Genomic DNA, 26,729 nt, shown 5'->3' with positions numbered 1-26,729 from the left:
GCTCTGTGCTGATGTCTCAGAGTTTGGAGCCTGTTTCAGATTCTGTGTCTCCCTCTTTCTCTGACCCTCCCCTGTTCATGCTCTCTCTCTCTCTTTCTCTCTCTCTGTCTCAAAAATAAATAAATGTTAAAAAAAAATTAAAAAAAAAAATAAGCTGCTTATGGGGCTCCTGGGTGGCTCAGTCGGTTAAGCGGCCGACTCTTGCTTTCGGCTCAGGTCGTGATCTCACGGGTTCGTGAGTTTCAAGCCCCACATTGGGCTCTGTGCTCACAGCTCGGAGCCTGCTTGGGATCCTCTGTCTCCCGCTCTCTGCCCCTCCCCCACGCACACTTGCTCTCTCTCAAAAATAGATACATGTTCAAAAAAATAATCGGCATGCCAAAGGGGCATCTCTTGGGGCACCCACACCGGCCCGCCTTCATTGTTCTTGGAGCTGTACTGTCTGTGTGTGTGTAGAAGTGGTCCTTCGTCTAAGCCTCTGAAGGGGTGGGTTGGGGTCTTGTCTTATACTTTTTTTGAGCCCCAGCTGCACACAGCACAGTCCCGGACCCCTAACGGGTGATGGGTATGTGTGGAGTGGGTGAGTGGGTCGTTGGAAGAAGCAGGGGACAGAAAGGTAGCAGGTTTGTGTCCATAATACGGGTGTAAAGAAAACGGAGGTGGGGCTAGAAGTCAGATCCAATTACACTGAGCCCCAGGGAGGGGGGGACTGAGCCCCCGGCCTCCTCTTTGTTGGGATATGAATTCTTCTGTCCCTTAAAGAGCCTGCCGTGTGGGACTCTTAAGAGCAAAGGCTACCACGTTGGGCTGTTTGTGAGGCAGGGCAGGTGATTATGAATATGGACACACCCACCTCCCTGGAGCCCTTCACCACCCACCCAGACTCTATAGATGGCTAGCCCAACCTGAGGCCACGCAGCCTAGTACTGATCCCATCATTGGGAAAGCAGGGTTGGCCCCTGGAGCCAGCAGGTGGGGGCAGGGGAACCCTTAGGAAGCCCTCAGGTGCTGGGAGCCTGGGTCTTGGGTCCAGAGCGGGGGCTGAAGACCCCAGGAGTGTGAGCCTGGAACCAGACCCCATTCACAGCCCCAGAGTCCTTCCGTTTGCTAAAGGATACTTTTCAGGAAAAGGTCAAATCCTGACGCTCATACAGAAATAAAAGCGGGCAAGTGTGAAAGATTTTAGTTTACTCACTCATCAGGGAGGGAACCAGGCAAGTGTTACCACCCTTTCAGAAGAGAACCCTAAGAATGGAAACATTTACGATCAGGGATTTTGAAATGAATGTGCAAACAGAACGAAATTGGCTTTTTCACGGGTTAGAAGAGATTCGTGCATCTATAGACACTTTGCATTGTTATCAAGTATCCGGTTCTCAGTTGTAACGTAGCTTCCGTGGAATCAGATTCAGATAAGGCGAAAAGTGTCCTTTGGACACATAGTTTCCATCAAGGTACACGTTATAATTATTCTCCGGGCTTGAGGCCTGGCCAGGGTCCCAGGTAGAAAGCCCTTCCCGGGGATGGCAGGGAGTCTGGTGGCCCGTCCGACTTACGGGCTGCGTCTTTGTTCCTGAAGCTAGAAGGCTAGCAACCTCACTGGGGACACACCCCTGGATTCTGGCTGTGTGACCATCCTAAGCGACTAAGTGGTGGGACCTCCCCCACCTCCCCCACCTCCCCCAAGAGCTGGCCTCGCCACTGTCTCTCCCTTTCTAGATTCTGGCCTGGGAATAGGGGTGAGGAGAGAAGGCCTAGGCGGGAGTGGTGGAGGGTTGGGAGTCTGGGGAAGACCAGAGGCTCTCTTTCATGGTCTGTGGCCTCCCTTCTGGGTGCCTCCAGTGAGCATTCTGTTGCTTTCTTTCTCCTTAAATGTGCGTTGGTTGGACTAAAGTGTGAGCAGGTCAGCAGGATCTGGAAGGGTGGGACAGGCTTCCCGGAGCCCTGCTTCCCAGCTGGCCTCACTCTCCAGTGTTGATGGTCGTGCGTTCATCGGTTCTCAGCCAGGTGCGTGACCCGTGCTGGGCATTGGGCATGATGGGAGTGGATATTAGTCCGGTAGGGTGCTCTCTCTCTCTCTCTCTCTCTCTCTCTCTCTCACCTCCCTATTTGTCCTCTTGGTGATATAAGCCAATAGGAGCCAGGCTTTCTCTCCATGGCAGGAAACAGGCCCATTGGGCCACCCCAGGCCCCACACTTCCTGCTCCCAGGACACAAAGGCAAAGGAATCCCCCCGATGTTTCTAGGGAAGGCTGGCCTGGGTCAATCAGGTGGCTGTCCTTGACTAATTGCTATGACTGGAGGGTTGGCTTGGGTCCCCAGGTGAAGCCCAACACCTTGCATGGGGGCGAGGTGGAACAGAATCTCTTCCTAGATAGTGGGGAAGCCAAGCATGCAGACAAAAGAATGGCTTCTATAGTGGAGGGCTCAGAGGAGTAGAAAATGGGGTCCCTGCCCTCAGAGCCTTTACCTTGCTGTGTGTCCCCAGACAACTGCAAATAACATCCCCTTGTAAGTCATTACCGTCATTGAGCAAGCACTGGGAGCCAGACTGCTTGTAAATGTGACTTCATTTACTCCCGTCTCCCGACTACCCCTTGAGAGGTCTGGCTATCCTGTCTCCATCTGTTCAAGCCACAGGCCTGGGGTCTGAGGCCTGCTCTGTCACTTTGGAGCCAACCCTCTTCACATGGCCTCTGCATAGAGGTCTGAAGCCTCATGCCTGGTAGTGCTGTCTCTGGCTGGTGACCCAGATGTCAGGGAGGAAAGACAACTTTCCTTCTGTCCTCTTAGGTTCAGTTCCAGGGGCTTGCAATTTAAACCGATGAAAGATCATCATGTGCAATACGTGTATTTGTGGGGATGCTTAGTGATGAGTCGCTCAAAGGGGTGATTTGAATTTGTAACTTATATACCTAAGGGGAAAGAGACTTGGCAAAAGGCTTGTACGGTTAGGACAAATAGGCTTATTTAGGAAAGACAAGTAGGTTTTTAGGAGAACAAATGGGAAATAACGTTTGCGGTTACACTTGTTTATACTTTCTGTCCTTTTTTATGGTGATGAAGTTGCCCAGGAGAGGAGGGGGAAAGTTAGAAAGTGATGGGGAGGGTCTACAGGAGCTTGTTCCCCAAGAAGAATTTGGGGGCTTGATGAACCATACAAGGCGGATGGTTCGCCATAGGGGGATCTTCTGGGAGGTTGCGTTCTGATGTCGCAGGTGCGGAGGGCAGCCAGCGAGAGCTCTGGCCCACGTTGGTGAGTGGATGGGTGGCCCACCACCTCTCCTCCTGGGGGACCAGCAGCTCATCCTGTCCATTGTGTGGGAACTTTATTTGGCTGGGATGCTTGAAGCTCAAAGCACTAATTTCCTGAGGGATTTCACGCAGCCAGTATAAAGGGTGTCCCTTTGCTGTCCCCTTAAAGTGCCTGCCGGCCTGTGACCATTTCTGATCCTGATTTGCGGGGCCGGGGCTGGCCTAGCAGGATCAGGGAGAGATCCGATTCCCGGGATGTATGGTCCTATTGTGCTAACCCTGGAGGAGGGGGAGAAGCCGTTAGTGAAACCCTCAGAACCATCTGATGGGGCCCTGCTCACTGGCAGCTCTCAGGGTATCCTGCCTCTCAGTTTTCCTTTGCATTAACCTGGGGATGTGCTATAAATATTCATGTAGCTGCACATGGTGGCAAGGACCCCCCCCCCCTTCCCTCCCTCACATGCTCGTGGGCCCTTGAGGGACTTTATTTGCCCGTGCCTCAGTTTACCCATCTGCACCAGGTCACTCTCCTTAAAGTGTCTTCAAGCCTCAGGACTAGGGAACCATTTGAGAGCTTTGAAACATAAGGAGCAGTTTTGTTCAGCATTTGGTGAGTGCCTAGTGTGACAGACCTTATTCTAGGAGCTTTGGTCTGGCGGCCAAAACAAGCCTCAGACCACGGAATAGTTTGGGAACCGTTGAGGCCAGTGCTGAAGGAGCTTAGAGGAGGCAGCCGTCCCTGTGGACTGGAGGGAGAGGCTTGGGGTTTGGAGCTGAACCAGCCTGGGGGGAAAGGGTTTGGTGAGGTGGATCATCGTCGTATGGCGGGATTGTAGACGTAGGAATGAGGGGGCAGCCAGGCCTGCGGAGACCTCTCAGGAGTTTAGCTGTGGCGGGAAGGTCCCTCGGGCGACAGCATGGGCTCTGGCATGGAGAGGAGGGGTGAAGAACATTGCCTGACGGTGGCACTGGCTTGGATTTGGGGGGAGGAGAAGACGGAGCCTGAGCCTCCTCGAGCCTTCTCGAATGTCACAGTATCGTTCCAGCACCTACCACATGTCCGGCACGGGGCTGAGAACCTCACAGACAGGCTCTGTGAATCCTCACAGTGGCCTTACGCCAGTGACATTCCTTTGACCGCTGTGGCTCTGAGAAGCCAAGCGACTTGGCTCGGGATAGTAAGTGGCAGAGTTGGGATTCGAACCCAGATCTGTCTGATTCCAAAATTCATGCGCCCCTCCCCCTCCCACTGTGGTAGAACCAGGGGCAAAACAGCTCTGAGGAGGAGGGAGAAGGAAGATCGTAGCCTCCACCCCCCGGCCTCTTCCGGAGATGGGTCTCCGTAGCTGAGTCAGGATTCTGAAGCTTCACCCCGGGCCTGCTTCCTGCTCTCGGCTCCTGGCTGTGGCCAGGCTTGCCAGCCAGGGGCATGGAGAGAATCAGGCACTGCCACCGAATCTCTGCGGTGAGGACTCTCTGGGACAGGGGGATGCAGGCATCTTCAGAGGGCCCAGAGCCAGAACAGAGAGAGGGCAAGGAGACAGGCCCCTTTATCGGTCCTCACTGAGCCATTCCGCAGCCGGATCCCTCTTTCTTGGCAGTCCTAGGCTCCCTGCCCACCCTGCTCTCACCCCATCTGGCCAGGCTGACGCCACAAAGGTGTTGGGCGTGGTTGCCGTAGAGATGTTGGCCGGTGCCTCTGAGAGGGTCCTACCCACTCTGACCTGCTTCCGGGCCCCTTCCTGAAGCCTCTGCGGTGCTCTGCTGGAAGAGCTTGGTGGCCCTTCGAGGCCCAGGAGGTTTGGGTGCAGATGACTGTCAGACCAGGGCCTTGGTGGCCTCAGCCTGGGAGGGTGGTGGCATTCTCTTGGCACATAACTGTGTTAAATGTTCATCATAAAGGCCAGTTTGGAACGCCACAAAAACACTGCTTTCGTGCTGACAGAGAGTGTTGCTTTGCCAGACGTTTTCCGTTCGGGGATATGTGAGCCTCCGAGCAGCTCATCCTCCCTGCTCATTGGAAGGACACAAATCCTCCTCCTCCCTGTCTTTTTAGGCCTTTCTCTTGTCTTGTCTCACCCTAAAATGCTTTCCACTGCTTTTTAGGGCAATCTGAGACCCCCCACAACTAGGAGCAGAATCTACTTACTTTGAGGTAGTGGTTCTTAATAGGCAAGTTTGCTTCCCAGGGGGCACTGGGGAAGGTTTGGAGATATTTTTGGTTTATCGCAGCGGGAGGGGATGGGATGCTACTGGCTATCTTGAAGGAGGAGCCAGGGATGCTGCTAAACATCCTCCGGTGCACAGGACTCCCCGCAACCAAGGTGGCCCTTGTGGCCGGGAGTCCTGCCCTGAGGTATTAGCTCCAGTCGCCATATTGCTTTTTGAAAGCAAGCCCCCTTGGGCAGAGAACAATGCTTAACACAAAGGCGTGAATACTGGGATTCCTGGCAGGAGAGACACAGTAACAATGAGGACAAATACCCCTCCTGGTAATGAGGGATTTATGGTTGACAGAGCACTTTCATACCAGGCATCTCGGTCGCCATATTGGAGGTCACGCTCCTGAAATCCCGTATTCCTGGGCTGATCTAATGGACCTCTCGTCGGCTCCCCAAGTGGGAAGTAGAAGTTCTGAACCAAGAGAGGCCATGGATCGAGCACATATGTGTTCCAAGCCCTGTTCCAAATGCTTGACATTTGCCTCACCTTCTGTCCTCAGGCCTCTCTGCAAGGTTTATCAGTTCACACTCAGATGGGAGAGTCAGGCTCAGCGAGGTGAGGTCACGGCAGTTGGGGTCTTTCTGGGCCTCCACGGTGCCTCTCTTTGCACTCAGACAGGCCGACCTGGGGCATAAAGGCGGCTGCATTATGGAGACAGGTTGTGGGGGATAAATGCTGGGGACTCGTGAGCCGCGCCCTGGCCTGGACTCAGTGTCCCAACCTGGGGGAAGCCGAGGCCCAGCTCTGGCTACTGCATAGGCCAGCCTGGGGGGTGGGCAGGGATCCTGGGCTGCAGGCCGCACAGTGTTACTGGGGTACACCCCCAGAGAGTGCACACATGCACAGATGGAGTGCATGTTTCCATGCACATGCGTGTACACGCACACACAGCCACCCATATGTGTAACCCGGCTGTGTGCACGTAGATGCATGTACCACACCAGACCAGGTGTGCCCACGCGGAGGAGGTCACACACTACGTGTGAACACATCACTTGCCACGTTTCATCAAAACTGAACCCATCGATTGTCAGATGCTCTGTTACTTTACGTACTTAAGAAACAGAAAAAGTGCTACCCGTTAAACCCCGACGTGGTGTTTTCGTATCACTTAGAATTTTTATTTGTGCTCGTCGGAAGAACTCTTTCAACCTGATGGAGGCTTAGATTTTCGTCGTGTGTTACTCACGTGCGCACGTAGATACGACGGTGTGACAAAGTCCGGTATTCCCATCACTTCTTCCATTCCGAGTGTTACTTGTCAGAGTCGCTTTCAGCCACAGAGCCATCCGCGTCCGTGTTTTCTGCACGGCATTGGCTCCTGTGCCGTCTGGAGCCTGGGTGACGCTGTGGGAGCCCCCCCCCCACCCCGCCCTTGCCTCTGGATTTTCTCCAAGCCAGAACCTGTTCTGCGACTTTGATGTGGGTGCCTTCTTGATTTTACTGCAAGGTGGCAATGGAGGTTTTCTTTTTTTTTTTTTTTATTTAAAAAAAATTTTTTTTTAACGTTTATTTATTTTTGAGACAGAGAGAGACAGAGCATGAACGGGGGAGGGGCAGAGAGAGAGGGAGACACAGAATCGGAAGCAGGCTCCAGGCTCTGAGCCATCAGCCCAGAGCCCGATGCGGGGCTCGAACCCGCGGACCGCGAGATCGTGACCTGAGCTGAAGTCGGACGCTTAACCGACTGAGCCACCCAGGCGCCCCTGGAAGTTTTCAGACAACCAGGACTCCCATTCCTTTCTCACCCCGTAAATGGCCTGCTGCCAGCAATGTCAGGGCGTTGCAGTGTCCTGTGAAGCCACCAGGAGTCACGTGAGAGTCTCGCTTGCACGGACAGCGGTGACAGCACACTGTCACCGCCACCTGGCCCCCTGTGACGGTCAATGGGGAAAGGAGAACATCTCAGACGCGTGCCACGTGGTGCTGGTTGGAGCGTCTGGCCTGCAGAGTTGCCTCGTGCTCTCGATGAGAGGGGTCGGAGCTGGGGAGACACGGGGCTAGTTCCAGGGCCTGGGACTAGAAAGGGCAGGAGAGGTGACTGTTGGCCAGGTCGCACCTTCAAGCAGGGCCACCCCCGTTCTGTTCAGGTTCAGAGGCCGGAAGCGACCAGGGAGGGCACGCGAGCAGAGGCTGCTTCCTTTCCCGTGGCTGCCGTGCTCACGCAGGCTCGGCCATCACTGTGGGCCTGCTTGTCTCCCGGTGAGACGGGGTGGGGGGGGGGGTAATGACTCCTTGGAGCTCCTTCGAGGAACAGTTGGCCGTCACAACTGGAGCAGAGAACGTCCAAGGCGAGCCTCCCGTGTTGCCAGAAAGTAAGGAAGTGCCCAACACACAAAAACAAAACAAAACAAAGAACCCCAGAGCCAACAAGAAGGGTGTGTTAAAGGGACACAGGAGCCAACTGAAGGAAAGAGCTCCCGGGGGCCAAAGCTGGGACAATTTGAGCGACCAGGTTAATGTTGCGTTGAAGTATAACCCAGAGTATAAAAACACACAGCCATGGGTTCATACTGATAAATAAGCGACAGAATAAATGAACAGCTGGGAGAAGGATTCCGAATAATTGACGTAGGTACTCTGCCCTCAAGGAGGTGGATTCTAACTCCCACTCCTGAAGTTCAGGCTGTGCCCGGTGACTTTGTCCTGAAGTGCACAGCACGGGGGCCGGGAAGGAGAGAGTATGTTACGCAGGAGAAACCTGGCAAGCTCTGTCCCAGCAGGCGCTAGACGTCAGCATTGTCGGTGACGGGTCGTGCTGGCGGCGGGTGCCCTTGACATCGTGTGGGGAAGATGGCCCTTCACTCCTGTGGCCTTCCTCCCCCCCAGGCCCATACCGCGCATCTAATCATGAGACAAACATCAGCCATACCCGAAGTGAAGGATGGTCTGCAAAATGCCCCACTGGTATTCCTCAAAACTGCTTAGGTCATCAAAACCCAGGAAAGTCTCTGGAACTGTCAGGAAGGGCAAACAGTCTGGAGCAGCCCAAGGAGGTATGGCAGCTAGACGTAACCTTCTTCTCTTTTCAACTGATATATATTTTTGATCTTAGAATAGTTTCAGATTTACAGAAAAGCTGCAAGCCTAGTCCAGAGAGTTCCCGAGGGCCCCACTATGTTCAACATCTGCCATTACCATGGCACATTCGTCACAACTACTGAGCCAATACTGATGCATTATTGTTAATGAAAGCCCGTATTTGTTTCAGATTCCCCCTATTTGCCCCTAAGGTCCTTTGTTTTTGCTCTAAGACCGCATCCAGGGCACCAGGTTACGGCATGCAGGCTGTGGCTGCATCAGCCTTTAGGTAGCAGTCACTGCCCTCTCCTGTTTGAGCATGGGGTGGGCTTGAGACCCTGGGGTCATGCTTTCTCAGCACGGCCCCTCCCTGTTTGAGACCTGCCTGAACCTGGCTGCCAGGCTGGTGGATAGGCTGCTCCAGAACTCCTTGGGAGCAGTGTTCCCTAGCATTGTGGGAACTTGGGGCTGGCTGGGAGACCATTCTCTGCTGGACCCCTGTCCCCGCACTGCCAAGGAGAAGCCCATTTTGGCCTGGTCCAGAAGGGAAGGCTGCCAGCTACCCCCCTCCCCCCACCATGGGCTCCCCAGGGGCCTAGCTCTCCCCGCCAGCCGCAGTGGAGCCCCAGGCATTTCTGCTGTCGGTACCTGGGGTCTGATCCTCCCTTTGGGCCGGAACACAGATCCAGAGTTCCCAACCCCCTTCCCTTCTTCCTGCTCCCTGGGTTTGGCCACAAGGCCCCCGGGAGGCCCGGCCATGCAGGGTTACAGCAGAACAGAGAAGGGGCTCTCGCAACGACTCCCTGGCTGGCCGTGTTGCTGTTTACTGGATGTGGAAACCCGCTTCGCTTATCTTCTCTCGTAGGCCACAGAAAGCCCACTCCAGCCAGCCTGCCACAGGAGCTGGTTCTGGAAAAACAGCTGTGTGGAGTGGCTCAGAGTCACAAAGCATCAGAGTTTAAATCTGAGCCTTCCCACTTTCCAGCTGGGTGGCCATGGGCAAGTTACTTAACCGCCCTGAGCCTTGGATTTGTCACCTGTGAGACGGGAATAATTCTTCTCTCCGTAGGCTGGCGTGAGGTTGTATGCAAGCCCTCACATGGTGCCCGGCACGTAGTAGGTGTTCAGTGAATAGCGGCTCTTTCTCCAACCCTCGTGGTCTCTAGCTTCTGTTACGTTATCACGGACCTTCTCCCTTCTGCTGTTCTGTGCCCCCTTGACCAGAGAGAGTCCTGACGTTTGCTTGATTTTCTAGTATATGCCCAGTGGCCGTCCCAAGCCAATATCTGATGTGGAGCCCTACCCTGGGGTCTTGGCAGGGGATGTTGACCTTGGCTGAGGTGGGGAAGAAGGACACCAGACATAGCCTGCTTTTCTGCCCTGTGGGCGTCTCTTGATGTATCCCGCTGGGACCCACAGCCGCGGGAAGCAGTTCCAGGTCTCCCCAGAGCTGGCGCACGGGCCTGACCTTTGGCATTGGGAGGGTGGAGGCCGACAGCCAGTTCTTGAGCGCACAGCCAGATTAGAGCCTGCCAGGGGGCCGCCCGCGCGAGGGCCGGGGTCCTGGGCCTCTCAGGAGGCTGCACCTCTTGGCTGTGGCTCCCCCTCCTGGCTGTGGCTCCAGCACCAGCTCACGGCTGTGGCCGGGACCTGTGTGCCAGGGCACTTCTGCAGCCCTGTCCAGCCCCCTCCTTGGCCTGTGGGAAGGGTCAGGACAGCTTCAGCTGAATCAGAGCCCTACTCAAGGGCTGGGGGTGATGGGGGTGTGTGCAGATGAGGGTGCCGGGGCACCCCAGACGGACCCCACTAGGGGACGTGGAATGGCAGGGCCAACCCCACCTTTTTTTTTTTTTAAGTTTATTTTGAGAGAGAGGGAGAGGGAGCGCATGAGCAGGGGAGGGGCAGAGAGAGGGAGAGAGAGAGAATCCCAAGCAGGCTCCACACTGTCAGTCCACGGCCCGATGTAGGGCTCGAACTCACGAACAGTGAGATCATGACCTGAGCTGAAATCAGGAATCCGATGCTTAACCGACCGAGCTACCCAGGGCCCCCCTCCTTTTTTTAATGAGGGAATAAGTGTGTGAAATAGAATTACTTTATTTTTATCTCCTGATTTAGCATAAGAAAAGACTAGACTTGCTCATTGCTGAACCCTGCTGCTCTCAGAGCTTCAGAACTGTTCACCCACTCTTACACTCTGGGCCACCTGTTGGGGATCACTTTCCACCTTACTTTCCTGCAGACCTGCAGACAGTGGGGTCTGGGTGGCTCCGTTTCTGTTTCCTTGATTGACAATGGCTTCTTTCATCGTGGTTCTTAAAAGCTGGTTTGCTGGGCCCAGGACTGTGGGTTGACGGTTTCTTTATCTTGGGACTTTGGTGCTATTACTTCAGCGTCTCCCCTGGTCACTGCTGACAACCTACCCCTAACCAGATGGATGGTCCTTCCTTGGCAAGTGGCCTGTCGTCTCTCTCGCCGCCTGGAAAGTTTTCTGTTTCACTGACGTGAGCACGGAGAGAAGTCCCATGAGAGATCGTGGCCGCCATCTCTCCCGGGGAAAGGAGCAGATACGCCCCGTGGGACTTCCAGAGAGAGACTTGAGGCCAGTGGAGGAGGCGGACGGGAAGGTTCAGTGGGGCTCACGGCGCCCAGAACTTTCTAACGGGCTAGCACACACGTTGCTGGAAGTGTGGGAGCGTGGGCTGGGAAGAGATTCCCATCGCGTGGGGGGCTGGCCTCAGCTGCCCTGATTACCACCGGCCTGGGGCTCTCTCGATGGTTCCGCATGACTCCTGCCTTTCTCTCCCCTGCCCTGAACCTCTGCCCATCTCCTCTGAAAGGCCCGTGACCTTCTCCAGCGGGACGCGTTCTGGGTCCTCCAGCAAGTCCTCCCTGACCCCTCCCTCCCACATGTACACCACCTTCCTTTCCCCCAGCTCCTGGGGTCTATGTACACCCGTCCCTGAAGCATTTGGTCACCAGATTATTTCAGAGTGCTGTGCTGAGTGGGGTCTCTCCGGATGGTGCGTCCCCTTCTGCTTGCTCAGGACTGCATTTAGGCCAGTTACCCGGAGTGGGAGGTGGCATCGTAAGGCCCCGCTCAACCCCCACCAGTGATGGACACTCGGGCTCTGATCCTACTTTTTGTTCAGAGAGGCAGCAGCCTCCTCCCCAGTCCCACCTCGAAGACTTCCCCGTGTCCTGGGCCGGAGATGGCAGCCATTGGAGCGGGCGTCACTGGGGGCTCCAGCCAATGGCCGGAGATGCCAGCCATTGGAGCAGGCGTCACTGGGGGCTTTGGTGGGTGGCTTTGGCCTGCTGAGTGTGGGGACAGTAAGGAAGGATTCGGGCAGCAACCTGCCTGGCCCGCTTTGGAGAGAGACAGAGCAGGAAGACAGTGGCCCCCTGAGAATTTCCAAAAGCCTAGAGGCCGTGTGGATGCCTCCACCCAAGCATTCCAGCGACTGATCTCTTTTCCTGCCCTGGGGCAACCGGTGGGGTTTCCATGTGTACATGTGGGGCACAGATGTGTCTGTGTAGAGCGTGGCCTGCTTATCACCCCATCTCTGGTCTGCTTGCCCGCAGGGCACATCAGGGAGGTCTGAGACACTGACCACGTAGAAGGCCGCGTTCTGAGTTGGAGGGGCTGAAATGTCAAGGTTATTTAAGAGTTACTCCGGTGCAGATTATTTTGGGAGAACAGGAGAGAATTCTTAGGTTGGACTTGTTTGGGAGAAAGTGTGTGTGTGGCCGGTCGGCACCCCCGTCTTCCACCGCACAGTTCTCCTATGACAGCCATTAGGATCCCCATTCTACAGAAACAGAAACAGAGGTCCCAAGGAGTTGCCTGATGTGCCCTAAGCCACAGAGCTAGGACCCGAACCCGGGACTCTGGCCCCCAGTAACTGCATTGCTTCACCAGTGCTGTGCTCTGACACTGACCCACCCAGCGAGTCGCTGAGCGAGTCTCGGGGGTTACGTCCAGCTAGGGGATTAATTATCTAAGTCGTGGCCCATCATACGCAGACATTAGAGATGATACTTTTTAAAAAAAGTTTATTTTGAGGGGGGAGGGGCAGAGAGGGAGAGAGAGAACCCCAAGGAGGCTCCACACTGTCAGCAGAACCCGACGTGGGGCTCGATCCCACGAACCGTGAAATCATGACCTGAGCCAAAACCAAGACTCGGATGCTTAACCGACTGAGCCACCCAGGCGCCCCCTAGAGGTGATGCTTTTAAACATACAGAATACTGTTTCATGAAACAACCAATGTATTAACGGTATATTCAGTATGATTACTGTTTTGTAAATTGAGCCTCCCCCTCCCCCCCCCGCCCGCCCACCACGCGCGCACGCACACACACACACACACACACACACACACACAGATACGCATCCGGCAAGAAGCATGTTAACTGTGGTTATTGTACATCTGGCTGATTGTAGTTTGGGCAATTTGATTTTCCTCTTTCACCTTTTTTTTGTACTTTTCAAAGTTTACAGGGTGAAATGTTTTATATTCAGAAAAAAAAGTTAAAACAAAAAAGCTGGAATTGTTCAAGGGGCATCCTTAGGAGATGGGCACTCAGGGGAGGGTGAGCTGCCTGTCTCTGGGGGTGGACAGACAGAGCCTCGTCCATCTGTCATGGACACTGTTCCGGGTCTCCTGATTCGGGGAGTAGGAGGGATAGCATTCTTTGGCGGCCTGTGCGGGACACTGTCCCACAGACCCCTGGGCCTGTGGGAGAACGGAGTTTTCCAAGGCCATGGTCCTCAAACTTGACCGTGGCTGAGCATCCCCGGGGATTGTGTTCAGATTACAGACTCTGACTTGGGAGGTGGGCCCGAGGCTCTGCATTTCCAAGGTCCTCGTGTACTTTCCCTTGGATTTGCCGTGGAAAAGTGCCCGGGCACTATGGAGCAGACAGACGATTCCCGTGGCAATTGGAGGGGTACCCAGGGGCTTGAGGATGAGCGACCCGGGCCGGGGGACATTTGTGGAAGGACTCTCCTGAGCCGTGGAAAGATGAGTCTTTGTCAGAGGGCTGAGTGTGAGGCCAGCCCCTCACACTTGGCTTCGTGGAGAGAGTGCACAGGTGGAACTAGGCGGGGCAGGATTTGAATCCCAGGTCTGCAGCAACTTAGCGGTGTGGCCTTGGGAAGGTCCTTTTGCCTCTCTCTGCCTCAGTTTCTTCGTCTGTACAGTAGGGAGAAGAATGCTGCCTGAAAAGGCCATGGTGAGGATAACACGGGTCAGGTACCTGGCTCAGTACCTGCTGTGTGGTAGGCTCTTGACAAACGTTTGCTTCCCTTAAAATTGCATGCTCTTTTCTCCTTGCAGGTGGATGAGATTTACCATGATGAGTCCCTGGGCGCCCACATAAACATTGCCCTTGTCCGCTTGATCATGGTCGGCTACCGGCAGGTGACCACCTCCCTTCTGCAACTGGCAGGGTTTGGAGGGAGAGGGGGTGTGGGACCGGTGCACCGGACGGGCTGTGGTGTGGGGAGGGGCTGGTCAGCATGTAGGAAGCATTTTGTTCCCAGAATCAGAACCCTGAGACCGTTAGAGTTGAGGCTTCAGGGGCAGAGGCATTTGGGGATGTTAACCGGGCCTGGGGGAATTCCCTGCAGTCTGGAAGCAGGCAGTCCTATGCCCTGGCAGCTGGAGATCCCTCTCCTTGAGGACCCCGTGCAGAAATGGGCTCTGAGCCGGGCAGTGACCACGAGACAAGTCCTGCTCTGGTTGGACCCTGGGGCCCTGGGCTCTGCAGTCTTAGACCGACTGGTGGCTTCTTCTCCCCCGGATGGGGGTGGCAGTAGCACCTTCCTCCAGGGGCTGTTGTGAAGATTAGATGAGACCACGAACACAAGGCACAGAAGTGCTCAGAGCTAACCCCGCCTTGCAGCTCGGTCGAGGGATGCGAGAGAATGCGTGTTGAGTTCCCGGCAGACAGGTGTCCCGGTGCAGGGCCTGGCACGCGAGTGTTTCCCGAAGCGGGAGGGCTGTGCGCATGCACAGCGACCTGGGGACCGGCACCGCGTCCCACGGGCCTCAGTGTCCTCTGCCACCGGGAGGGGAACGACGGGTGCCCGCTGGCAACCCCCTCTCTGTTGACGCTCTTGGCCCCCGCAGTCTCTGAGCCTGATCGAGCGGGGGAACCCCTCTCGCAGCCTGGAGCAGGTATGTCGCTGGGCACACTCTCAGCAGCGCCAGGATCCCAGCCACGCAGAGCACCATGACCACGTCGTCTTCCTCACCCGGCAGGACTTTGGGCCCTCAGGTACGCAAGGTACTGTATTTGCTGCGGCCAGGTGTTGCAGCTGCAGGGCGGAGGCCGGGGCTCGGGGCTGGGCTCTCTGGAGCCACCCGAGGAGCTCTGAGGAGCCAGTCAACAGAGAGGTTCATGGGACTCTGGAGAAGGACCTGGCCCATCTGGATGGGCAAGCTTTAGAGTGGTTTCCTCAGGGATCAGGGGAAGTGAATGGGTCCCCGCTCTGGTCCCTGCTGTCTGGGTGGAGCCTGCGGGTGGCCGAGAGTGGTCAGGCTTACTGTCCCAGAGCCTGGCTGCGGGAAGACCCGTCAGCATCTTCAAGATGCTTCTGTTCCCCAGCCCCCCCACCCCCCACCCCCGTATCGATATGGGCTCAACACAGGCCTCGGGGCACCTAGCAGGGCTTGTGTGTGGATACGCTCCACACCTCTCTGTGCAGCGACCCAAGCTCACTTCTTCTCCCCTGGTCCTCCCACCTGCCGAGTGGGGAAAAAACAGTTGCCGCTTTCCCCCATTCCAACCCACCACAAGGGCTGAGGGAGGCCTGAAATAAATGCCTGTGGTCGTGCGTGCTCTGCAGACACGTGAAGCTTTGGTCACTCACAGTTTTCCCGGTGGGGAAACTGAGGCACAGAGTGGCGAAGAGGCTTGCCCCTGCCCTCTAGCAGAGACGAGACAGATCTGCAGCTCTGACTGGATCTTTAGGCTCCGAGTTGAGGGCTTTCTAGTTTTTCCTGGTCTGATTCCAGAAGGGAGTCAGCTGGCCATGCCTCTATCCAAAGCCTCCTTGTCTGAATCCCCGAAGTGTCAAGTGTGAGGTTTGCTCTCTCACACACACACACATACACATACACACACAGATATACGTGTACACGGATCACATAGATACACATGCTTACGCATGCGGATACATGTACGTACTTACACGTGCGTGCTCGTGCACAGACACATGTGGCCAGACATACCAACACGCGTGCAGGTGTATCCCCACGTCTCACGTAGAGTAAACCTCAGAACTCCAGGACAGTAGAGGCCCCAGGAAGCTCCTTCACACCGCAGCCTCTCATTAGAGTCCCCCGAAGCATCTCAGATAAAAGAGCATTTGAGCAATTCTGAAGACTGGGTAGAGTCATCTGGATAACCGCAGCCCCAGGCAGGAAGTGCTTTCTGCCCTCACCCCTTCTCCGAGGTCTTTCCCAGCCCAGCCTTCCCTCCCAGCCTATAACGGGGCCCCGGGGAGGCTGGGAAGCAGGCCCCTTAGAACACAGGCCTCGTGGGTGGCCTGGGTGGCTCAGTTGGTTAAGCGTCTGATTCTTGATTTCGGCTCAGGTCGTGATCTCACGGTTCGTGGGATCGAGCCCCACATTGGGCCCTGCGGTGATGGCGAGGAGCCTGCTTGGGATTCTCTCTCTCTCTCTCTCTCTCTCTCTCTCTCTCTCTCTCTCTCTCTCTTTCTGCCCCTCACCCATGGACATGTGCTTTTTTTCTCTCTCTCTTCAAATAAATAAGTAAATAAAAAAGAATTCAGGCTTCGCACACAGTAGCTACTTAGCAAACATTACTGGGGCTGCTACGTGCAGCCCCCTGCACTGCCTTTCTGTGTCCCCCCCCCAGCACGTCCCCCCATCCCCTCCCCTGCAGAGTCTTACCTGTCCTCTGGGCCCAGCCCTGTGCCCGCCGCCCCCCCCCCATGAGCCATTACCTGGTGGCCCTCAACCCCCTTAGTTGAATCTGTTCTCTCCTCCACATGCCCCCTGCACATGCCCCTTGACTGTAGCCTTGCGGGCCCTCGTGTGAGCTGACCTCCTACCACCTAGTCTCTCTGCTAAGCCATCTGCTCCTTAAGTGTGGGTGTGTGGCAGGGGCAGGGACAGGGGCAGGGCAGCGGGGCTCGGATCTGATTCCTCTGGTTCCCCCATAGAATGTAACACAGTGTATCCCTGCCCTCCCCATCAAAAAGTATTTGGAGTGTGTTTGTTGACTGACCAGCTGACTGGCTGGCTAGAGGGGCACGGCGTGGAAGTCGGGTTTGGGCAGGCTTGGGGCATCTGGAAATCCCACTGCCTTGATTAGAGGAGGCTGTGGGCCCTGAGGGGCTCCGTGGAGCTTTAGGGTGTGGGGGCATTTGGCTCGGGGTTGCTGTACTGGGTGGGGCGGAGCGGGGAGGGGGCGGGCCTTGCAAGGATCCTTCTTCCTCCAGGCAGCCTCTGGCAGTGACCACGTCAGGATGTCCCTGCAGTGGCCGGTCAGTCACAGACCTCATTGGGTCCTGCTTTACCTCCCCATGACCTCTCTCTCCGCCCTCTCTCCCTCTCCCCGGCAGGGTATGCGCCTGTCACTGGCATGTGCCACCCGTTGAGAAGCTGTACCCTCAACCACGAGGATGGCTTCTCCTCGGCCTTCGTGGTGGCTCACGAGACCGGCCACGTGTAAGTGGCGCCGGGAGGGCGGGCTGTGCCGGGAGCTCCGAGGGGTTCTGCGGGTGTGGGAGGCTTTATCCCAGATCAGGCCCCCATCCCAGTGTCCCGGGAGATGCCAGAGGAGCTGCCCACGCACTGAGGCCCAGCGCTGATGGGAACGGAGCCCAGGGGCCCAGATGGCAATTCTGGGCCCGCGTTGGGTCCAAGCCCCCAAATCCCAGGGCCACGGAAAACCAGACGTGGCCCTGTCTTTGGGCAGGCGGATGCACTATCCCGTCATAGGAGGTGGTCTGTTCTCTGGACGGTCTCTCTCCCTCGTCCCATGCACAACTCAAGGCCCTTCTGAGAGCTGTCCGGGCCCACACTGCTGTTCGGTGCACATCAGGGCACTGGTCTGAGCCCATCTTCAACAGGTGCACAGAGGCTCCGGCCTCAGGCCAGGCTGGCGGCTTGCTTGCTTGATCCTTGGGCCTGGATTTTGTTGGGAGCATATCCGTTCACGCGACCAACATTTCTTGAGCACCCACTGTGCGCCAGGCCCCGTTGTAGGGATGGACTGCCGTGGAGACTAGGCCAGAGAAGCTACGTTCCGGGAGAAAGGAGATAAGCCACTGACATCTAGCGTGTCCTCTGGTAATGTGCCCATGCTACAGTCATGCCTCCTGGCGTCGTCTGCCCATGGGGCAGAGCTGAGGGACGCACTCCTGGCCCGGCCCCTCCCCAGTGCACACGCGGAGGGAGGGCTGTGTGCTGCAGGTGAAGGGCCTGGGGAGCAGGGGAGTGGGCCAGCCCAGAGGGGTTCTGCCCCCTGCTGTCTGCCGTGCCCCTCTCCACACCGGCCCTGTCAGCACAGAGACCATGTGGACTTCATCCCAGCTCTTCCCCTCACCGGGCGGTGACCCCTTGTCTCCCGGGCCTCAGTTTCCTCCTCTGCAGCATGGAGGCTGACACCCAGGATACCCCTGAGGTCTCTTCCTGCCCATGGTTCCACATATTTTAGAGCTGGGAGTTTGTCTTCCTGTACGTGGGAGGCCGGGGGTCCACTCTTCCCAAAGCAGAGACCTCTCCCTGTGGAGAGCCAAGGTCAGCACCAGAGGTCCCTGTGTCTGTCTGTCTAGTGGTCAAGGCCAGACGCAGCCACCTAGGAGTACTTGAGAATTTAGAACCTCTGGGCTTTGGCATTAAGTATTAATTATAAAAAAAACCCAAGCTTTTAAATTTAGACTATCATCATGGTAGGTGTGTACCAGGCACAGAGCTCCGTGCTAAAGTACTACAGGGTCTCGGAGAAGCTTAAGTAAGCCACTCGGTAAATGAGGTTGAGCTGAACCAAATGAAGACCGGGTCCTTGTACTTGAAGGCCTTGGGTCTGGCGAAGGGACAGCACGCCGTGGCATGTGAGGTGTTAATGGTGGGGCAAGTGGCCGCCACCGTGGGAGGTCAGCCCTCAGTCAGGGTGGCCAGGGAGGGTGTCTGGGGTCGGAGTGGGGCTTGAGCTGGCCATGGAAGCCGTGAGGGCGGGGTGGGGTTTGAGGAGGGGGCAGGAGGGCAGAATGAGTCCAGCCCCACTGGGGAGCAGGGGGGACCCTCAGCTTCCGTCCAGTTCGAAGCCTGGTCAGGGCATGGTCTCCCACTGCTGTTCCACCTGCCTGTTTTCCCGGGGACGGGCTCCCTGGCATGACTCAGGATTCCCGTCTTTCCCCCTCCCCCCCCCCCCCACCCTCTAGGCTCGGTATGGAGCATGACGGTCAGGGGAATGGCTGTGCGGACGAGACCAGCCTGGGCAGCGTCATGGCACCCCTGGTGCAGGCTGCCTTCCACCGCTTCCACTGGTCCCGCTGCAGCAAAGTGGAGCTGAGCCGCTACCTCCCGTAGGTCACCTCCACCTCCGAGCTGGGGACTGGGGAGCATGCAGCCTGCCCTTCATCCCCCCCCCACCCAACCTCAGCCATCTCCCTCCCTGTACCTCCCTGCCCCCGACACACGCTCAGTTCCCAGGTCATCAGGGGCCCAGGACAAGCTTTAGACTCAGGAGCTCAAGGCCAAGAATGGGTACAGAGAGGACTTGGGGGGGGGCGGCAGGTGTGGGCAGAGACACTGTCACCCACCTCAGGCGGCAGCTGGCCAGGGCCCCGAGTACGTCCTGTGTGGCGGCCTGACTTTTCTTCCCTCGGTGCAGTGAGCCCTCAAATGGTCCAGGGACCAAGCCTTCCTCCCTGGAAGACACGGCTCCTAGCGGAGGGCAGCAAGGATGGATTCCTGCAGGCCTTCTTTGCTCCTTAAACCCCCACCTCCAGGAAAGGAGAGCTGGGGAGCGCCGGCCTCAGCCTGGCTCACCTCCTTGTCTCCACCGGCAGCTCCTACGACTGCCTCCTCGATGACCCCTTTGCGCCCGCCTGGCCCCAGCCCCCGGAGCTGCCGGGCATTGACTACTCGATGGACGAGCAGTGCCGCTTTGACTTCGGCTCTGGATACCATACCTGCTCTGCGGTGAGTTCCCACCAGCCCCTGACTGCTGGAGAATCAGGGCCGTGTCCGTCTGTGACCCAGGCTGGTCCTGCACAGAACATCTTCCTCCCTCCTGGCCAGGTAGCCTGGTGATGGGCCCACAGGCTCCGTGCCAGCTGCCATGGCGGGGGGGGATCCAGGGCGACCGGCACCTGGCCCCGCCACCTTCTGCTACATAACTTCCCCACCCAGTCCCAGCTTTGGGGGCAGGTGTGTGCAGTGGCTCGGGGATGCTTTACTCCTGGGAAAGATGGAACATAGTAGAACAGAGCGGCAGGTGACTGGTGGGATCCTGGCTGGGCTGGGTTATCAGGGAGCTTATCTGCCAGGCAGTTCCTCTGTCACGTCAGCCACTGGGCTCTCGCCCGATGGAGGAATAGTTGCCTCTGTCTGCTCTTCAGGGATTTGGTAGGATGATTTGGGCTGATTCGTCACCCTTGTGAAATTCTCCTGTGTCGCCCGCCACATAACTCTTCTCCAGGCGGTGAATTGCATGCCCCACCCCACCGCACCCCATGCCCAGGAGACACATATAAGGGGACATAGCCCTTCCTTACCCGGCAGGACAGGGCGAGGGAGAGCCTGGCCCTGGGGATTAGCTAGAGCCACCCAGGAGAGAACGGAGCAGCTGCTAACAAGCATCCAGGCAGAGGCTCAGAGAAGGGGACATCCCAGGGCAGGGGTCTTTCTGAGGGGTCAGGCCTTGGTGACTCCAGCGCCTCAAACATCCCATCCAGGAATGCAGGCCCCTCCTCAGCTCTGCAGGCCCAGGAGGCTCCGTGTCAGTCCAGGCCACACTGGGACACGTGCTCTCTGAGCTGGGGGTGGAGAGGGGTTTCAATGCCCAGGGCTGTATCTGGAGGACACTGGTCCGGCTGGCAGGGGGATGATAGGAGAGAAAAAAACTGGGCTCTCCTGGACAATGGGAAGCAGGAGATTACCAACATCTGGCACAGCCTGGTGAGACTAGAGGATGCTGGGAGTCCTGACCTTGTCTGGGTGTCTTGGGGTCCTGGCTGGACCGACAGCCCCTTGAAGCCCCGATAGGCACTGGGCTCAGGGGACGTCGGCAGGCCCAAGCCTCCCTGGAGCCTCAGACCCTCGAAACCCTAGTCCCTGCCCAGTGTCACAGTGGCTTCTGCAAAGGCAAGGAGGGAGGCCTGGGGGGACGACAAGGGATGTGGGCTGTGGCCTGCCCCTTCTCGGTGCCCCGCTGGAGGGAAGAGGGGTCACCGGAGGCCATGGCGCTTGGAGTGGGGTCCAGTTTGAGGGTGTGGGCCCTCCTGCCTCCTTCACAGCGCTGTGGCCCCAGCGTCCACCGCACCACTCCTCTCCATCACTGCCCTTTGCCCCCTGGACAACTTGTCAGAGCCTGAGGGCCAGTGTAGCCGGTGACCCCCGTCCCCTTACCGCGCAGTTCCAGACCTTCGAGCCCTGCAAACAGCTGTGGTGCAGCCATCCTGACAACCCGTACTTCTGCAAGACCAAGAAGGGGCCCCCGCTGGACGGGACAGAGTGTGCCCCTGGCCAGGTACCTGCGTTCCCGGGGCTGCAGCAGGAGTGTGCAGGTCCCAGGGGAGCCCCTGCCCCCCAGGCGTGTGGCTGCGTGTGTGTGTGCCTGGAGCCCCCCAGGAACTCATAGGTACACCCTCTCTCCCACACCACAGTCGCTTGCTTCACAGAGTTTGGCATCATCTCATCGCCCATCTGGCAGGAAGCCTTCCCCCCCATTTTACAGATGAGAAGAGCGAGGCCCAGGCAGGCAAAGGAAGGGATGAAGGGAAGACTCCAGGTGTCCTGCCCGCCTCCCTCCCCGGCCCACCATGCTGGTTCACCCACATGCGTGTTGCCTCCCCTGCCCCAGACCTGCCCTTTCACATATCACCTGGCATGTGTTTGCCCTCTTGAGCAGGTGTGGGTGCCAGGGCATCATTTGTATGGGGGACCTCATGGCCGGGTCTAAGAGCCTGAGGGGTTCTAAAATCCACTTCTGCTATATTGCTGGCCCTTCTCTGATTTCTGTGGTGACCTTGGGCCATTCATTGAACTTCGGGTCCTGCTGACCCCTGACCAAGTGGCCTTTCCACTCTTTGGGTTGTTCTGAATCACTGAGTCACGCTGGAGCAAAGCAGAGAGCTGGGAAGAAGCAGGGTGTTAAGAGAGGCTCCAGGGTTATTACTCAGCCACAGGACCCGCCCCCCTAGCCCGCCCTCTGCCCTCTGCCCTCACGAGGCTCTGCCGGCTCACATCACATGTGGAGGGCTTGCCTCCTCACAGATGGATGGGGCTTCCCACGGCTATGCATGGCCCAGTGGGCTCCACACCTGGCGGGTTCTTACCCCGGAGACTCGGTACACTGGCTCCTGGTATTTCCAGAGTTCCAGGTCCTTCCGTCTCAATTGCATGTGACAATCAATCCGTGGCTCTCAGTTCTGGCTGCAGATTGGAACCATCCGGGGAGCTCTAAAAGTCCCCACCTCTAGAACAGGGAACGACTGCAGGTGGGCACGGAGATCTCTTTGGGGTGATGGAAATGTTCTCAAATTGGACGTGGTGACGGTTGCACAACGCTGTCGATTGTGAAGAATTGTTGACTTGCACACTTGACCGGAGAGACTTTTTGTAGTATGTAAGGTATACTATTGCTGCTGTAAAAACTCCCCACTCCTAGAGATTCTGACTCCGTTGGTCTGGGGTGAAGTCAAAGCATCTGGAGGTGTTTTTTTTTAATGTTTATTTATTCTTTGAGAGAGAGAGTGCATGCACATGAGCACGGGAGGGGCAGAGAGAGGGAGACACAGAATCTGAAGCAGGTTCCAGACTCTGAGCTGTCAGCACAGAGCCCAGTGCAGGGTTCGAACTCATGAACCGTGAGATCATGACCTGAGCTGAAGTCGGACGCTTAACCACCTGAGCCACCCAAGCGCCCCAAGGCATCTGGAGTCTTAAAAGCTCCCCAGGTGACTCTAAGGCTGAGAGCCACTCTGTTATCTCTTTAAAAAGACCCAGGGAGCTTTGCTGTACTTCATACATGTTGCCCTGCAGGAGAAGGGGAGGGGGTTACTTTGGTCGAGCCCGCCTTTGTGCCTGGCCCTGAGCTAAGGCCTTTGTGGGTATTACTGCCTTTAGGTCTTAGAACAGTCCCATTTAACAGATGAGTAGACTGAGGCTCAGCAAGGTGAAGTTATGCCAAAGCCGCACATAGCTAGTAATGGCTGAGCTGGGGTTCCAACCCAGGCCTCTCAGACTCCATTCGTATACCCCCTCCATTTGTGCATGGATGGACCTCCCTGTGTGGCTGGCTTGCCTCCCACAAACACACCGGCCTGTGGCCTCTGGGTGGTGATTTTGAGACACAGAGCCAAGATCTACTCTAGATCAACATGGTAAGACTGTGTCTTCTCTCCCCTATCAGCTCTTTTTTTTCTCCGGGGGTGATAAACCAAATAATTGCATAATTATTACCGTCATTAGCAATACTCTCTGCCATTTTTGGAGGGCTGTGTGTGTCCGGCATTATCTCCTTGGAGGTTCACGGCAGCCCTGGGGGCAGGTGCTGTTATCCACAGTGGACACCAGAGGAATAGGCTCAGGAAGGGGAGCCCTTTGCTGGAGGTCACTTGGCTTGCGGTGTGGGTGGGATTCTGTCACCCTGGGGCTCGTGCTCTTAATGTCCCTTTCTCTGGGCTCACCTGTGGCACCCACCAGCTGTGCCATGTGCAGTCGGGCACCCTTCCTAGCAGGCTAGGCAGCGGGGGGCGGGGTGCCCAGGGTAACCTCATTCCCTCTGCTCCATCCCAGTGGTGCTTCAAAGGTCACTGCATCTGGAAGTCGCCGGAGCAGACTTACGGCCAGGATGGAGGCTGGAGCTCCTGGACCAAGTTCGGGTCATGTTCACGGTCATGCGGAGGTGGCGTTCGATCCCGGAGCCGGAGCTGTGACAATCCCCCGTGAGTGCTCTTGGCTGAGGTGGGCAGGGCAGGGGACCCCCTCCCTCCCTAGGCCTGAGGAGGGGCTGGGTGAGGAAGGCACCGAGGGGCAGGACACTAGAGAGAAGGACCCTGCAGATGCCTGTATCCTGATGGTGGGGACCCAAAATTGTTTGGGGGGGGGGCACATCACTTCCACCCGGGCCCGACATCTCCCATCAGGCTGAGATTCGGTCTGAACCGGTGATTCTCAGACTCTCACGTGCAGAAGACTCTGGGTGGGCCCAAAGATTCCCCCAGTTTCACGAGCCTGCCCGTGACCCGGATCCTCTGGCTAAGCTTTGAGAAAACACTGATCTAAATGCTCAGTAGCCATGTTTGTTTTCTACCCCAGGAAGCAAAACTTGACATCAACTCCTGCCTTTCACTGCCCCGGTAAATCCAACATTCTGGGGGATCGGTCTGTTTCTCCCCTTTGGTCCCCTCTATGGGGATCTCTCCCGTGGTTTTGGAACTTCCGAGGGCCAGCTGGCCATGGCCTGCCTCTCCCAGGCTGCTCAGAACAGCCTCGGGCGAGATGAGGGCTGGCGGTGTGGGTCACACGCGGCCGTGTGGGTCAGCGGGCTCCGGGGACCAGGGATGCCGAGACTCCGCTGAACAGCAGGCCCCCTGGATGCTGTGGCTCAGTGTTGGCCACCCTCCCTCGCATCCTCAGGAGGGGTCCTTCACACTCGGCCGTTTACCTCCAGGCATGGGAAGCTCACTACCGCCCAGAGGAGCCTATTCCTGTGTCAGACGGCTGTGCTGACCTTTTGCAAACAGGAGCCAAACGGCCCGCCCCGTAACTTCCACCTGTCGGTGGGGGGAGAGCCGGGGTTGGAGCAGGGCCCTGTGGCGCCCACTCCGAGTAAAACACCTTCCAGGTGGATGGTTATCCCCTCCATCAAGAGCTGCCCTCTTTCAAACTCCGCTGTGATAAGAACTATTTTTATTTTACGAGGCTTAAGTGAAAGAATACGTGTCCTCTCAGCGCTGTGCCCAGCCCAGATTAAGCACTAACGGATGACAGCTGCTGTTACAATTATTACCGTGTATCGAGCACTTGCTCCGCGCCAGGCAGAAGGCTGAGCGCTTGGGTGCATGAACCCCCGTGACGCCCCAGCGTCCGGGAGCGGAGCCGCGGTCACCTACGCCTGGACGCTTGGCATCCGTAACGCTACCCAGTCCTCTTAACATGATGGCAGACAGTACAGAGTACGTCATAGGCCATTTCTTATTTATTCCTCACCGACACACCAGGAGGTAGGTGGCCGAAGAGGTATCCGGGTCCCACCTTTAAAGAGGAAATTAAGGCTCAGCGGGACGAAGTGACTTGCCCAAGATTTGCATAGGCGGGACGTGGGGTTAGACCTAGCCAGGCCTTCTCATTCAGGACCCAAGTCTGTTTTTACCACTGCTTAGTTTATTAGGACGCGAAGCGGGTGCAGATGGGAACTCGCGGGGGCACCTTGGGAGGGAGTGCCCCCATGGTATGTCAGGCCGTGAGTCATGGTTCGAAGGGTACACAGAGATAAATGAGACTGGTTTCTCTTCCAGCCCGATTGGAGAGGGTTGCTCATCCCTGGCTCCGTGCTTCTCAGCTCCCCCACCGTCCCTCACACCAACACACAGGGGAACAGGTGGCATATGCCCCAGGGGTGGAGCGAGAAGAATCTGGAAGGGCTCTGAGCACGGCAGCCCCCACCACGAGCAGCCCTCTAGTTTACGTTCGAGCAGCCGCTTTATGTTCCCCTAGAAGGCCGAGCTGCCCCTGGGGGCCACGCGGGAAGCCTGGCCCTCCCCAGCCTTCCCCCGGCAAGGTCACCGGGTCTCTCTGCCTGCCCCAGCCCAGCCTACGGAGGCCGCCTGTGCTCAGGGCCCATGTTCCAGTACCAGGTGTGCAACAGCGAGGAGTGCCCGGGGCCCCACGAGGACTTCCGGGCCCAGCAGTGTGCGAGGCGCAACTCTTATTACATCCACCGGGACGCCAAGCACAGCTGGATCCCCTACGAGCCAGAAGATGGTGAGTGGGCCCCCCTCCCCCTCCCATCCTCCATGTCCTTGGGCATCTGCTAGGTGGGCCTCCCGTGCCTGGGGCCACCAGTGGAGGTGGAGGGATGGTGGAGGACAGTCGGCAGGCTGGCCGCCTTTGTGCAGGCCCTTGTCTTTGGGCCACCGTCCTCCTTAAAGCCATCCCTGATGTGTAGGCTTATGAGGACTGTTCCCTGGTGGGGAAACGATCTGGAACCAGGGCATTTCTTTTCTTTTTTTTTTTTTTTTTTAAGTTTATTTATTTTTGAGAGAGAGAAAAAGTAAGGGGGTGAGGAGGGGCAGAGAGAGGGAAAGAGAGAATCCCAAGCGGGCTGCGTGCTGTCAGTGTGGAGCCCGACGTGGGGCTCAAACCCACAAACCGTGAGATCATGACCTGAGCCGAAGTCGGGCGCTCAACTGACTGAACCCCCCCCCGCCCCAGGTGCCCTTTGAACCAGGGACATTTCACTCAGAGGTGCTATTGCGGCTGACAGCAGTGTTGGCTGTTGGGGTTGGTGCCTCTCACACAGGTCCCTTACCTGTACGGGAAGGCTCTATACAGGTACAGGTGCCCTGGCTTTGCTGAGAGCCCCCGTCCTGTTAGATACCATAGTTTTAGGTTTTACTGACTGTGCTACTGTTTCAGCAGCTAATGAAAATGATTGAAGAGGCACACAGATGGGAACCTGTGGCCAGGGATCCTCATACGGAATCCCTCCAGGCTGCTCTGGGACAGACGCAGGCCAGTGCCTGTCTGCTTTGGAGCCTTTTCACTGACGGCTCTTATAGCGGCAGCAAGATACCAGTGAAGGGGTGGGATTCACGGCCTCTTAGAGCCTTTATGCTGGAAGGGCCCTTAACTGTCCTCTGTGTTCACCTCGCCTGCCAGCCTGTCCATGGTCCTTTGATGGACAGATGCTCACCCCCCACCACACAGCCCTCAGCCTCCGATGGCACCGACCAGAGCAGCCTTTCCTCTCCTGAGCCCAGGGCTGCCTCTTTTAGCCCCTGTTCCAAAGTATTAATT

The 26,729-nt window shown here is 57.0% G+C and overlaps 1 protein-coding gene across 1 annotated transcript in view; it reads left to right on the top strand.

Annotated features, from left to right (window-relative positions):
• ADAMTS14 (ADAM metallopeptidase with thrombospondin type 1 motif 14) overlaps positions 1-26,729 on the top strand; it is an 81,693-nt gene that overhangs the window by 31,646 nt on the left and 23,318 nt on the right. The window contains exons 4-11 of the mRNA XM_032595204.1: positions 13,842-13,925; positions 14,637-14,793; positions 17,099-17,204; positions 18,923-19,066; positions 19,553-19,685; positions 21,121-21,234; positions 23,505-23,653; positions 25,519-25,694. Coding sequence (XP_032451095.1) covers positions 13,842-13,925; positions 14,637-14,793; positions 17,099-17,204; positions 18,923-19,066; positions 19,553-19,685; positions 21,121-21,234; positions 23,505-23,653; positions 25,519-25,694 — 1,063 coding nt within the window. The remainder of the gene's footprint in view (positions 1-13,841; positions 13,926-14,636; positions 14,794-17,098; positions 17,205-18,922; positions 19,067-19,552; positions 19,686-21,120; positions 21,235-23,504; positions 23,654-25,518; positions 25,695-26,729) is intronic.

Source organism: Lynx canadensis, chromosome D2 (genome assembly GCF_007474595.2).
Source record: "Lynx canadensis isolate LIC74 chromosome D2, mLynCan4.pri.v2, whole genome shotgun sequence".
Classification (NCBI taxonomy): Eukaryota; Metazoa; Chordata; class Mammalia; order Carnivora; family Felidae; genus Lynx; species Lynx canadensis.
Note: the sequence above shows the minus strand (reverse complement) of the source record. Positions and strands in the feature narration are given on the sequence as shown.